Source organism: Anguilla rostrata, chromosome 17 (genome assembly GCF_018555375.3).
Source record: "Anguilla rostrata isolate EN2019 chromosome 17, ASM1855537v3, whole genome shotgun sequence".
NCBI lineage: Eukaryota > Metazoa > Chordata > Actinopteri > Anguilliformes > Anguillidae > Anguilla > Anguilla rostrata.
In genome coordinates, this window is record NC_057949.1 from 2,384,888 (window position 1) to 2,397,955 (window position 13,068).

At 42.5% G+C, this 13,068-nt stretch overlaps 1 protein-coding gene and 1 non-coding gene across 4 annotated transcripts in view; one reads left to right on the forward strand and one right to left on the reverse strand.

Moving 5' to 3' along the window:
- Window positions 1-2,360: 2,360 nt before the first annotated feature.
- On the forward strand, window positions 2,361-2,467 carry LOC135244283 (U6 spliceosomal RNA). The gene has a single exon (XR_010326942.1). It is a non-coding gene; the product is annotated as a U6 spliceosomal RNA (small nuclear RNA).
- A 4,180-nt stretch (window positions 2,468-6,647) lies between these two features.
- The window catches only part of LOC135243987 (NACHT, LRR and PYD domains-containing protein 12-like), a 92,473-nt gene continuing 86,052 nt past the window's right edge, over window positions 6,648-13,068 (reverse strand). For all 3 annotated transcript variants that reach the window (XM_064316148.1, XM_064316146.1, XM_064316147.1), the window contains 3 exons: window positions 12,871-13,032; window positions 9,878-9,924; window positions 6,648-9,679 (listed from right to left, as the gene is read on the reverse strand). In XM_064316148.1, coding sequence (XP_064172218.1) covers window positions 9,057-9,679; window positions 9,878-9,924; window positions 12,871-13,032 — 832 coding nt within the window. In that variant the 3' untranslated portion in view covers window positions 6,648-9,056. The remainder of the gene's footprint in view (window positions 9,680-9,877; window positions 9,925-12,870; window positions 13,033-13,068) is intronic.

The following is a 13,068-nucleotide window of genomic DNA, read 5'->3' on the forward strand; positions in this document are numbered from 1 at the left end:
CACCTCAGAACTGTGCGAGGCAGGCCTCGGTGGCAGGAAGGACTGCTTTGGCTGGGGCCGACCCTCCTCTTCATCTCTGCAAAATTGCAACAAGAGCACCTGCCGCAGAAAGCGATATTTTATGGAACCCGCTGGATTCCTGCTCCTGTCCTTTGACTTGTAGGGGTCCCTCGGCGTGTCCGGACACACATGTACTCACACTCCATTGCGGTGCTTACATTTTAAGTTCCTTTCATGCAATTTAAACACCTGTATTTTTAAAGTAGCTACTGAGATGCCATTACTCTTTGACAGACTTATGCAAAAAAACAGCTACGCTGTTATAACTCATGTAAAACGTTTGTCTGCTGGACTGTCAGGCCACATCTTTTAAACCTTTGGACATAAATGATTAAATTAATCGTATTAGCTAATAATTAACTGGCCAGAAACCCTTTAACGTGACTAATTCTGGTTAACAAGCCAGGCAGATGTACAAATTGTAAGCAAGAGAATGCTACGTTTTATAATGAAAAATGAAGCACAGGACATGCCAAATGTGTCTCACGACATATTTCATAGGTAAAAGCGCACACGTAACGCGCTGACATAACTGCAAAGTTATTGAATGATTGATTATTCATTCATTCGTTCGTTAGCTAATATTGGCAGCTGCCATTGTAGGTGATTTAAACACTTACGTTGCTTTTAAAAGAGAGAAAAACGGCGTGACAGCCAACTGGCTAGCACGTTCTAAACATTTCGAACGCGCAAATATGAACGTTTCAATATTTTTAATATAAAGTTCATTCAAAAACTTACTGAAACAGGCGATAGCTAATATAGCTAGCTGCCGTTTTTGACGATATAAACGCTTACGCTGCTTTTAAGAGAGAGAAAAACGGCGTGACAGCCGGCTGGCTAGCCAGTTCTAAACACCGCGAACACGTAAATATGAACGTTTCTATATTTTTAATGTAAAATTAATTAAAAAACTTAGTAAAACCGCGCTCCTGTCGCAGAACTCCGGGGATTCACGGCACTTCCCGAAGTGCCATTTGAAACAGCGGAAGGGAGAGTCGATACCACGTGACGAAATTGAAACAAGCGGGCCTCCCGATTGGGCGCAAAAAGCATGTAAGCTGGAGAAATTGAAACAAGGACGGCCTCCGATTGGCCGTGTAATTGGAACAAATGAAACAATTGAAACAGAGAAGATGGCGCTGTTTTAGGCGCAAGGGCCACCGCACGTTCTTCTCTGTTTCGTCCAGGCATAAGACAGTACATCCTAATAGGCAATCCTGCCGTGGAGAAAAAATACATTTGTTCACAGAGAATGCAAACTGTTCATGGAAAATTACCGTGGGCCTTTTGTGAAATACAACATACGATACAATACAATACAATATACTTTAAATAAAAGGTGGAAATTCCTGTTATTGTGAAAATGTTCTTGGAGTACTAAGAAATGTAAGTGAATTTTCTGAAACAACTGTTCTCAGCAGCTACGTCCTGGCCACGCTCCTTTTACCAGCCGCACTGTGGCTGCAGGTGAAACTGCTTATACGAAAAAAAAAAAGGATTTTCTCATCAAGAGTACCGTATATATACTCATACATATGCATATACATAGACATATATATATATATATATATATATACACACGTACACATATATATACACATATATGTACATACATACATACACACACACACACACACACACACATATACATACACACACATATACATGTATCCTTGTTGCCCGTTTTCTAAACGGAGAACCTTGGGCGCAGTGAAAGGAAAGAGACGCCTGACCTCGTGCGGCAATTACAGGTATTGCAGGAAAGTACTGGCATTTAAAAACGGCGGCCTCCTGTGTTTGCTTTCCCTCCCTTTTTCAAATCTTACCTCCTTCTGTCAGGTTTCTCAACCCTAGCCGTTTCATCCACATACTTTTTAATCGTTGTTATTTTTTAATCATTTGGTTTGTGAGGATTCTATCCAGCGATCCCGGTCACGTCGGCCGACGGCGACCGCTTCGGAAAAGAGGCGGAGACGAAGAGGCCGCACAGTTCTCTGTGCGGGACGGGGGCCGTCCCCCGCACACCTTCCAGGTAGCCGCTCACCTCCCAGGTGGCCGCTCACCTGTCCCGGAGGAGCACGGACGCGAGCGGGAACGTGAAAGGTTGCCTTTGATCGGTCCGAGGGCGCACGTTTGCTTTGTTTTATTCTCCGCCGCCCGTTTAAGAAGTTTCACTGCGCACGTACGGCCCGCTTAAGCGGTTTTATTCATCCGTGCGCTCGCTTTGACTGCCCCGTGACCGATGACCCCCTGCAGGTCGCGCCCCAATAAATGGCGGGCCCTCAGGTAGGTGCTTTGTGCTCGCTTCGGCAGCACATATACTAAAATTGGAACGATACAGAGAAGATTAGCATGGCCCCTGCGCAAGGATGACACGCAAATTCGGGAAGCGTTCCATATTTTTCCTCCCCGCGTCAGGCCCGAGTGACCTTTCCCCATGGGTCGACCCCCTACGCTGTCCTCGTCCAGACTCGCCGAACCCTAACCCTAAATCCAGGACGCGAGTCAGCCAGGACCCCGAGTCTCTAGAAGACCGGGTCTTCCCTGTTTGACAGAAAGGGTATTAATAATTAAGACAAGCACTTGTAATGTTTATGGCTTATAAATGCATGTGATGCTTCTTATGTTGTAATTTGATAGTGCTTTATTCTGTCCACGAGATGGCGCTCGTGGTTCACGGTGGTAGCCGGCTATGCTTGGAAAAACCGTGAGACTATTAGAGCCCCAGAGGATGGCTGCGGTAGCCGAGAGAGAAACATGCACAACTGAAGTCTAGCAAGCTCGCTTAAGAATTCATATACTACTTTGCTGGGTTGGAGTTTGATTTCAGAACAGTACAGCACTCACAGGCGAGAACTTGTCTGAAACAATCAGTCAGTCAATCGCATACGCCGACAGACGCGCTTCACTGTAGCGCTTACACTGTTAGTTTGTTTCGCATAGTGCTGTGTACACAGGAAAACATACGCTTATCATAAGCTTCTTGCACATGGGAAGTTACGCAGATAATTTTCATTCATTTGTTGTATTTACTTTATTTTAAATGTCGTTTTAAAAGAGCTACCGAGGTGCCCTTAGTCGTTGACAAGCCTTTGAAAAACCGCAGCTAGCGACACTGTTGTAATTCATGGACCACGTTTGCCTGCTGGACTGAAATGAAACAGTAATTACATCATTCGTATTAACTGGCAAAGAAAACCGCTTCAAATGGCTAATGTGACACGCTGATTCAGGCAAGAGAACGTTTTGCCATATAAACGAAAAAGGGTACACGCCAGCTTTGTCATACGAAATATTGAAATATTTATGACTGGTTAAAAAAAATAACAATTATATATATAGACATGCACAATGTGCTGGTACAACTGTAATTTTATGAATTTATTCTTTCTTATTATGTTCACTTTTATTACTAGTTGATGTGAACGCGTATGTTGCATTTAAAAGAGAAAGAAAAACAGCGTGACAGCCAGCTGTGAACGATTCTGTATTTTTAATGTAAAGTTCATTCAAAAACTTACTGAAACAGGTGATAGCTAATATTACTAGCTGTCGTTTTAGGTGATATAAACGCTTACGTTGCCTTTAAAAGAGAGAGAAAAACGGCACGACAGCCAGCTGGCTAGCCAGTTCTAAACACTGCGAACATGCAAACATGAACGATTCTATATTTTTAATATAAAGTTCATTCTGAAACTTACTGAAACCGCGCTCACTTGTATTGCCGTTTTAGGTGACACGCATTGTATCAACGTTGCCTTTAACAGACCGAAAAACGACACGAAAGCGAGCTGGCTAGCTGGCTCTGACCATTGTCAATATGGAAATTTAAATGACTCTTCTTTTTTTAATATAACGTTCGTTCGTAAACGTACTTGAAGGTTCGCCGACTGCTGCAATTACTGCAGATCCAGAATATCGCCATCAATCGCATTTGCGGAAGTGCCGACTCGGAGAGGCGATACCACGTGATGAAGTTGAAACAACCGGGCCTCCTGATTGGGCGCAAAAAGCATGTAAACTGGAGAAATTGAAACAAGGGCGGCCTCCGATTGGCCGCCAAATTGGAACAAATGGAACACGGAACAGAGACTTTTGCCTGCGCTCTATCTGGGGGGCCACTGCTCATTCTTCTCTGTAGAGAAAGGAGGGGCTCGCGGGCGAGAAGAGAAAAAGGGGGCGCCGCCGCGGCAGGGTGGATCGCGAGCAGGACTCGGGAACGCGAGGTCGCGGGTTCAAGCCCGGTCGTGACACCCGGAAGGAAAGGGCCCAACTTGCTTCTCTGGCTGTTCAAATGAAAGGAAAAGGGGAAAAAAGAAAGGACGTGTTCAATAAATGAGGGAAATGTCAACCGGTGTAAATGATGTAATGAATGTTTGCATCCAGGTCACAATGAAATAAGAAATGTCAGGAATTATAAAGTTGAATGCACAAAGGTGAATGTGTGACACCTGGAAGCGGCCAAGAAAATAAATGTCACAAATGTCAACTAGTGTAAATGATGTAATGAATGTTTGCATCCAGGTCACTTGAAATAAGTAATGTCAGGAGTTGTGAAGTTGAATGCACAAAGGTGAACGTGACCCCTGGAAGGAAAGGGCCCACTTTGCTTGCTTGCAAAGTAGTTCCTGGGACTAAAAGTTCCGGGTACTTTGGGGGGAAACGCGGCTAATGATGACAGCTGCCCTGCTGAAAAATCCAGCTTAAACCGGACTAAGCTGATCTAATGTGTTTTCGACACTTTTAGCTGGTCAGCCAGCTGTTCACCAGCTGACCTGCCTATATGGTCAGCAGGTCCACCAATTTGACCACCAGCCTACTGTACCATCTTAACCAGCTTTGACAAGCTTTGTCCAGCTTTGTCAAGCTAGAGACCAGCTATGAACAGTCAGTCACAGGGCCAAGTGACTTGAAAGAATTGAGGAAATATTGGGTAGCATTGCTTTGGAATACATGTTATTAAATTTCGGTGAGGCAAGATAGCCTATATTGTTTGTAGTACCGTAACTTGGCGTCATTTTGATATCAATACTTTTAATGGCAGGCCTGGATTTTGGCAGTCTGAATGAATGAGTTATTGACGGTGTATGTCTTGAATGTGTGAGTAACTTGGCATTTTTGTACGTTGAAAATGTGTTTTTTATGAGATATAGTTAGCCATAGTAGTAGCTCACATACGATTTAGCCTCGTTACGAGACGTGTGAATAACTGATGGAGTAATTTAGCTGCAGTAACTCAAATGCTACAAGACTCCCTGTTCAAACTTTGAATCGCGCACTGCTAACGTTGCAAATAATTCCTATCATTGCAGCCAGTCACCCGACCAGCGTTGCAGTTAGAAAATAATCATGACGTCAGATGATGAGGATACTAACAAGGAAAGAGCGAGAGCAGCAGACTTACTAAAAAGAAGCAAGTCCATGCCCCCCAGAAGTTCCTCGCAAAATATCAGGAGCAATGGCCGTGCCTCCGCCCCTCAAAACTTCGCACCATGCATTTTGCACACTGTGCAATTATGATTTTGACATTAGCCACCAAGGAGCTTCAGGTAATAATTTAGCTAAACCTCTAGTTACAAAGGCCTACATTCCTAGATAATTTTTCAGTTGAATACTTTTTTTTTCATTAGGCCTATATTATGTGTGCCTATATAAGCTGATTCAATTATTTAATTATTAAATAAAAATGGAAATCATGAACAGAAACGTGGTTTTATTCATAATTGACTGTTTTACATCGCAACATAAGTTTTTTTTTTTACATTACAACGTAAGTTTCTGTAAATACTAGAAAATGAAAACATGTTACAATATACGAAATAAATTATTTCAGTTTTTATTAAATAATTGAATGCAATTCACTTATGGTTATCTGTTTGTATAAGTACACATATATAATGAAATATTAATCATGAAAAAAAAATTGTTTTAAGTAGGTGTACTCAAACTTTTGACTTGCAGGTAATTCATAATATAGCCCAGTGCAGTGCAAGTGATATTTTAGAATCAGGTCAAATTATACAATTTTGCCTGATCACTTCGACAGTCAAAACTAGAATTATGAAGAAAGGCTTGTGTGTGCATGTGTGCGTGCAAAGTGAAGTGGTACATGCGAAAGCATGTGAACTAAGCGTTACACTGACTATTGTGGTACTCAAAATATTTTCCTAAGGTTGGCAGGTCTGGAACAGCTAGAGGTGTTGAAAACACATCTTAAACCATCTTAAACCAGCTTAGAGTTTTGCTGGAATTTTCAGCTGGGAACCCAGCTATAGGGAGGAGCCCATCACATGCCGATGTATCGCTGGTCTGACCAATAACATCATTACTGGTTAGAAAGTTACAACTTTCCTGTGTTGACTGGTATTTTATATTATATACTGGTGTGTTTATTTATGTTCTCTGTGACAGTAAGCTGCTTAGTTCCTGGCTCTGCTAGCTAGGTTGGCTCATGAGGTAACATTAAGTTAGGTCAGGTCGGCTAGCTAACTCACGGCTTTGGTTCAAAGCTAAAGCTAAACTTCTAAAAGTGTTACCTTGAGGGTCACATTGTTTGATGAAAATGGCAAACAAATGATATTGGCTAATTTTATGTTAATAGTTATTATCAGATAGTTGTGTTACATACAGAAACAAGAAGAAACCACGCAGCAGACAGTGCATAACTTGTGTCTCATACTGGATTTCATTTACACTCCTGCAGATGAATGTCACTGCTTCAACTGTGCATATTTTAGCCCTATCCTGAGCTACCCATACTGAGCCCAAACATACAGAATATGAAATAAGTACTACTGTGTCACAGGAGTTCAATACATCACAAAGCAATAAATGATAACAGCAAAACATCTGATGTTTTTATAATTCAGGTTAAATCACACAGAATAATGTCTGAAAATACAGAAAATTGTAGCAACAGTTTCAATCAAAACAATTACAATACAACAAAATAGGGAAACTGAACCCATAATTGTTTACAGTTATGAAAGGAAATAAGGACACTGCAGTGATCATTCTATATTCTCCCTATCAGCTGCATTTGCTCACAGAAATTTGCACATTGCAACTCTTGTGAAAATGAACGAAAGCAACTGTAAAAACTAGTTAAATGCAGAGTTAACTTGAGGAGTTTTCCACTGGCTTATTTTATACAAAGATGCAGATACAGGAGATAGAATTATTACTACAAAAGCATCTTACCGTTCCATATTTTTTCACTAGCACACATATTCATGTTTTAATCATCAAAAGTACACAAACCACCATGAACATTTACAATATAATTTCATTAAAATGTAAAAATTTTTAAAAAAAATTACACAGCAAGATAGAATTGTGATATCAAGGGTTTAAGCTGTACTGTTGTTAATATTGGGTAGAACAAAATTTGCAGTGGTTAGGCATTGGTCAATGTAGATTGGGTGTACATACAAGTGTGTCAAAATGTGAGTGTGAGAGAGAATGTGTGTGTGTATCTGTGAGTGTGTGAATGCTTATGAGTGTGTACGTGCATGTGTGTGTAAGTGTGTGGGTGTATGTATGCGTGAGAGAGTGTGGGTGTGAAATAGAGTGTGTGGCTGTGTGAGTGCTTGGGTGCATGTATGTGGGAGTGTGCTTGTTTGTGAGAGAATGTGAGCATGAGAGGGTGTGCGTTAGAAAGAGTGCGTGTGTGTGTGAGAGAGAGTATGTGTGTGTGAGTGTGTGTGTGTGAGAGAGAGAGTGTGTGTGTGCATGAGTGGGTGTGAGAGTGTGTGTATGTGGGTATTAGTATGCATGTGCATGTGTGTGCGTGTGTGTGCATGTTTATGTGTGGGCGAATATGAGAATGTGTGTGCGAATATGAGAATGTGTGTGCATGGGTATGTGTGTTTGCATGCGTGTGTGCGTACACAAATGTGGGTGTGTGCGTGTATGTGCTTGTGTATGTATGTGTGGGTGAATATGAATGTGTGTGTGAATGTATATATGTGCGGGAGTGTGTATATGTGTGTGTTTGTGTACGTGCGTATGTGTGAAGGTGTCTACATGTTTGTGTGTGCGTCTCTACTCCATGTTTAACGTTACACATTAGTTATTAAGTTTATCTCTCTCTCACTACCTCTCACTCACACACACACCAATAAACTTTGAGCCACTGCGCTGCAAAACGTTCAATAAATAAGTTCTGTCCGTCAGCCATTATGTAGATTCAAATCGATTCATATCATTGTGGATGGCCACAAGATAAAAATGCCCATTCTGTTTGCAACATAGGACTTTGATTTCACTAACTAGTCGTTTCATTTACTACACATTATTGAAAAGTGATCACTATATTCTGTAATCGCCCCCACCGAGTCAGCGCACAGCAGGCAGCGGGCTGAGAGCTGACCGTTCCTGGCTATCACTCAAGAAAACTCTCGCATCAAAAAAACCTGTAGGTTCTAGCTTCATTTTGATGTATAGGTTGTGGGGTTTGAACGAAATCCAGCTGCCACACAAGGCTTTTGTCTCACTAGCTCCCACACCTGACGCCTCCTCCTCGATGCGAGAGTTTTCTTGAGTGATAGCCAGGAACGGTCGGCTCTCAGGAACGGTGGTGGTGGTGGGGTTCAGACAGTCCACAAAACTTAGTTTAGTTAAAAATAAAGAGAGAAAGAGATGAAAAGTACAGTATGAGGATGTGGAAATATATTTTATAACTAATTATATGCCAATATTAAATCAATTTGATGCTTTGAAGGCACAACAATTGCATTGCCAATGCCAATGAATACGAGGTTAGAAAATACAACATTTGCCCGATGTAATGTGACTGCCGGTATAAACCACGCCCACTTCTGTTCTTCTATCCGAATACAGATATACAGAGACAGATAATTTTGTTGGTTGAACAGATACAGATACAAATAATGTCTCTGCACACCCCTAGTGTGTGGTGTGTGTGTGTACATGTGTATGTAGGTGTAGGTGTGTGTGTGTGTGTGTGTGTGTGTTTGTTTGTGTGTTTGTCTCTACTCCAACTGGCAGAGGGACACTGAGGATTCAAACACTCTAAATCCAGCACAGAGGGGTGTGTGTTGAACGAAGTGTGTGTGGAGTCTGTGCAGGAGGGTCAGTGTGTCAGAGTCAGAGACGCTGTAGAAGGACAGAGTGCCAGCCGGACGGTCCACACACACTCCTACCCTGTACACACACACTCCTCTACCAGCACCACCATCATCACCCACTCCTGCTCTGCGGTAGGGGGAGGGGGCAGGTATGTCTGTTTGGTTCTTATTGTGCCAGACAGAGAATCTGAGTTTATCAGAGTATGCGTGTTTAATACACATCAGACTCCAGGAGTTTTTATTCCATCCAAACTCACAATCAGAACCCTCTCCTTTCCTGCTGATTCCTTTATATGTCACTGCTACATCAACCCATCCCCGCTTCTCAGACACACAGAACTCAGCCTCCCAGTAACAGCGCTCACACACACTCTCTCTGCACACAACCTGGAACCAGAACTCAAATCTCTCTGGATGATCAGGGTATGGCTCCTCTCTCCCCGGTGTGTGTGTCACCCTCCTGTTCCCCTCAGACAGAAACAGCTCTCTGTGCGCTGTGTTTGGATCCAGTGTGGGCTGACAGCCGTCTGCACACCAGAGACATTAATGAGATTAATTATCATTACTAATATTCACCTCATTATGTGTGTGAGAGAGAAAGAGCTGTGATAGTAACTATGTGTGTGTGTGCGTACATGTGTTTCTGTTTGTGTGTATAGTCTCTCTCACACACACAGAGCAGAGTGTGTATCTATGTAAAGTGTTCTGTGTCGATACACACTCACATTTCCAGGGTCCTGGTTTGGTCCTGTTCTCTCCTCCATGGTCCACACTGTAAGAACAGCAGAACAGAATTCTGAATTTTAATCATCCTTTATTTCCACTTTCAACACACCAATGACATCAAATAAATAAAACAAAGACACAATAAAGCACAAAACCAAGATCATATGAAAAACACAAATCTGTCACAAAGGAAACTTGTTCCATTCCCTCACCTTATTCCATGTGCAAAAACGGCACCCCTCCCTCCACTGAACATTAAACACACTTATAACACACACTCTGTAACACACTCACGCTCTCCATTGCTTTGTAATACTGAAACTCCACCATCACTGTTGCCCTGATCAAATCCCCAACCACAACACCACATCTTGCCTGTCCCCTCCACCAATCAGATTTATCTCACTTGATGAAAGTGCCATTTTCACCCCAAAATGAAATTAATGAGCTGGCACTTATCTGTCCTTGTGTGGGAAACCGAGGATAAAAATCTCACTTGTAAATGTTTCCCACAGAAACCAAAATAAACTTCCCAAAAAAGAAGAGAGGCTGAAGTCTGGCACACCCCAAAAAACAATGATTAACAGTTTCTCTCTCCATGCAGAATGGACAATGGTGGAATCCTGCCGGGTTCATCACAGAAATAAAATTATTTACTGCAGTGATTCCGTGCAGCACCCTCCACTGTAGATCCCCCCTCCCCCAACCCCTTCTGCGTGTGTGTGTATGCGTGCATGTGTGTGTGTTTATGTGTGCGTGTGTGAGGTGCAGTGTGGAAACTCTCAGTACTTACAGCAGTGTGAGTGTGTCCAGTTTAGCAGCAGGCAGCGCTCTCACTCCTGAGTCGCCTGGGTGATTGTATCTCAGGTCCAGCCCTCTCAGGTGTGTGTGTGTGTGCGTGTGTGTGAGTGAGTGTGTGTGCACTCGTGTGTATGTGAGTGAGTGTGTGTGTGTGTGTGTGTGTGTGTGTGTGCGTACGCGTACGCGCATGTGTAAGTGAGTGCACTCGTGTGTGTATCCACCGCAGGAACTTTACCCCGAAACTACGAACCTTTTGAGGAACTCAGTGCATTTCGACCGCAGGAACTAGGGTCTAAATTAAGTTCCGGGGACTTTATTTTACCACCAAAAAAGTTCCTGCTTGGGGGGTAGTACTTTCCAAAAGTACCGGAACCTTTGGGGTGGGGCGCAAGCGCTGAACATTTCTGATTGGTCGATTACTTGCAGTGTTTTATTTCAACCGCCATTTAAAAAAATCTGCAGCCGCAAACCGATTTATTTTCATAATAACTTGAAATCAAACTTGTATGTTATGCGGCGCAGTAGCCTACTTTTGGTTATAGCCTGTCAACGTCTTGGAATTATAACGTGTGCTCTTCTGTTCTTTTCTCGCTTTTGTATTTGTTTTATAAAATGCTAAGCGTTCGTGCTGGGACAGCATATTACATACCAAAACATTCAAACGGTTTAATTCGGTTGCTGAATATTTTCTCCCGGATTTTCTTTGTTAGCCCGTTGTAATTGACTCAAAACGTTTGATACAGTTATGTGAGGTATGCGGTAATTCTGCGTAATTTACATTGGTGATACAGTAAAAGCAAACTGGAAATCACCTTCCGCACTTTTTATCAGGGTAAAATAACAGGTTAATTCTAGTAATCGTCCCTTTTGCTTTTTCAGACTGCCATAATTTTACTCTGCCATTCTTTAATTCCACAAAAAGACCAGGAAGACTATGGACTAATTTATGGTGCATGGTTCGCATCTGGAGGGCACACTTCGCTGCTCGGCTAGCAGTAACTTTGGAGGAAAGCAAACGGTGGCTGTACCACTGCTAATTTACATTTTCACGCAAGTCCGAGTTTTCGTTCTATTCTTGTCATTTTGCGATTAGCCTATATGGAATTGACGATGAGATAGTAATCAATTCAACAGAAAATTGTTTACGACGTGCGCATGTTTTCTGCTGTTGTTGCCAGTTATTTGTGGAATGTGAATGCATTCTGTCGCCTCGGATGTCAAGACATGAAAGTGAATGTTCGCATAAAAACATAATGAATGTGTTTGAGAGGATATATAAAACAGTTACAATCAGACTATTGGCCTGTTATATCCTATTTGTTGCATAACAACGGTCCAAGTTCAACTACCAACGACAGTTTTGCTTGACAACGGTAAAATATGCCCAAACGGCTGCAGAAGAATATTTCAATTTCAGGTGATTAAATCGATAAAAATCAATAAATACAAAAGTAACCATTTATAGTCATTGTTGGTAACCCATTGTATATAAGTGGAATAAACCCCTCCCGACTGTCCCAGTTATTAGAAAATAATGTAGGCTACTTCGGTGGTAGTATGGGGTTACAGAAGAAATGATAGGACAGATGGACCGATGACAACGTCGCTTTTTCATACGTCAGTGGGCTAATTTGCTTAATCTTCACGGGACTTTAGACCGCGGTGGAAACGCAGGTAACAATGGGCTGAAGGAACCTTTTAGTTCCTTGAAAAGTAGTTCCGGGTACTTTGGGTGGAAACGCGGCTTAGGGCTCATACTATGTCCTTGCTGATTAAGATGTTAATAGAAGAAAGCACAAATGAGTTTTTAAAACAATTGAGTCGCGACTTGGGCACTCTGTATCGTCTGCCAGAGGGTAAAAGCTCGTACTCAGAGTGGAGGACATGGGATGGGATCAGCCAGTATTCTCTGTGCTTGTCTGAGCACAGACTGCTCGTATATAGATAGAAGGGACTGGTGTAGGACAGATTGACAACGTCGCTTTTTCATACGTCAGTGGGCTAATTTGCTTAATCTTCGCGGGACTTTAGACTGCGGTGGAAACGCAGGTAACAATGGGCTGAAGGAACCTTTTAGTTCCTTGAAAAGTAGTTCCTGGGACTAAAAGTTCTGGGTACTTTTCGTGGAAACGTGGCTTATGTGAGTGAGTGTGTGTGTGTGAGGTGCAGTGTGGAAACTCTCTGTACTTACAGAAGTATGAGTTTGTCCAGTTTAGCAGCAGAAAGCACTCTCACTCCTGAGTCTCCTGGGTGATTGTATCTCAGGTCCAGCTCTCTCAGGTGTGAGGGGTTTGAACACAGAGCTGAAGCCAGAGAATCACAGCCTCTCTGTGTGACTCTACAGCCTGACAGCCTGCAGAGAGAAGGACACACACACCTTACACACATT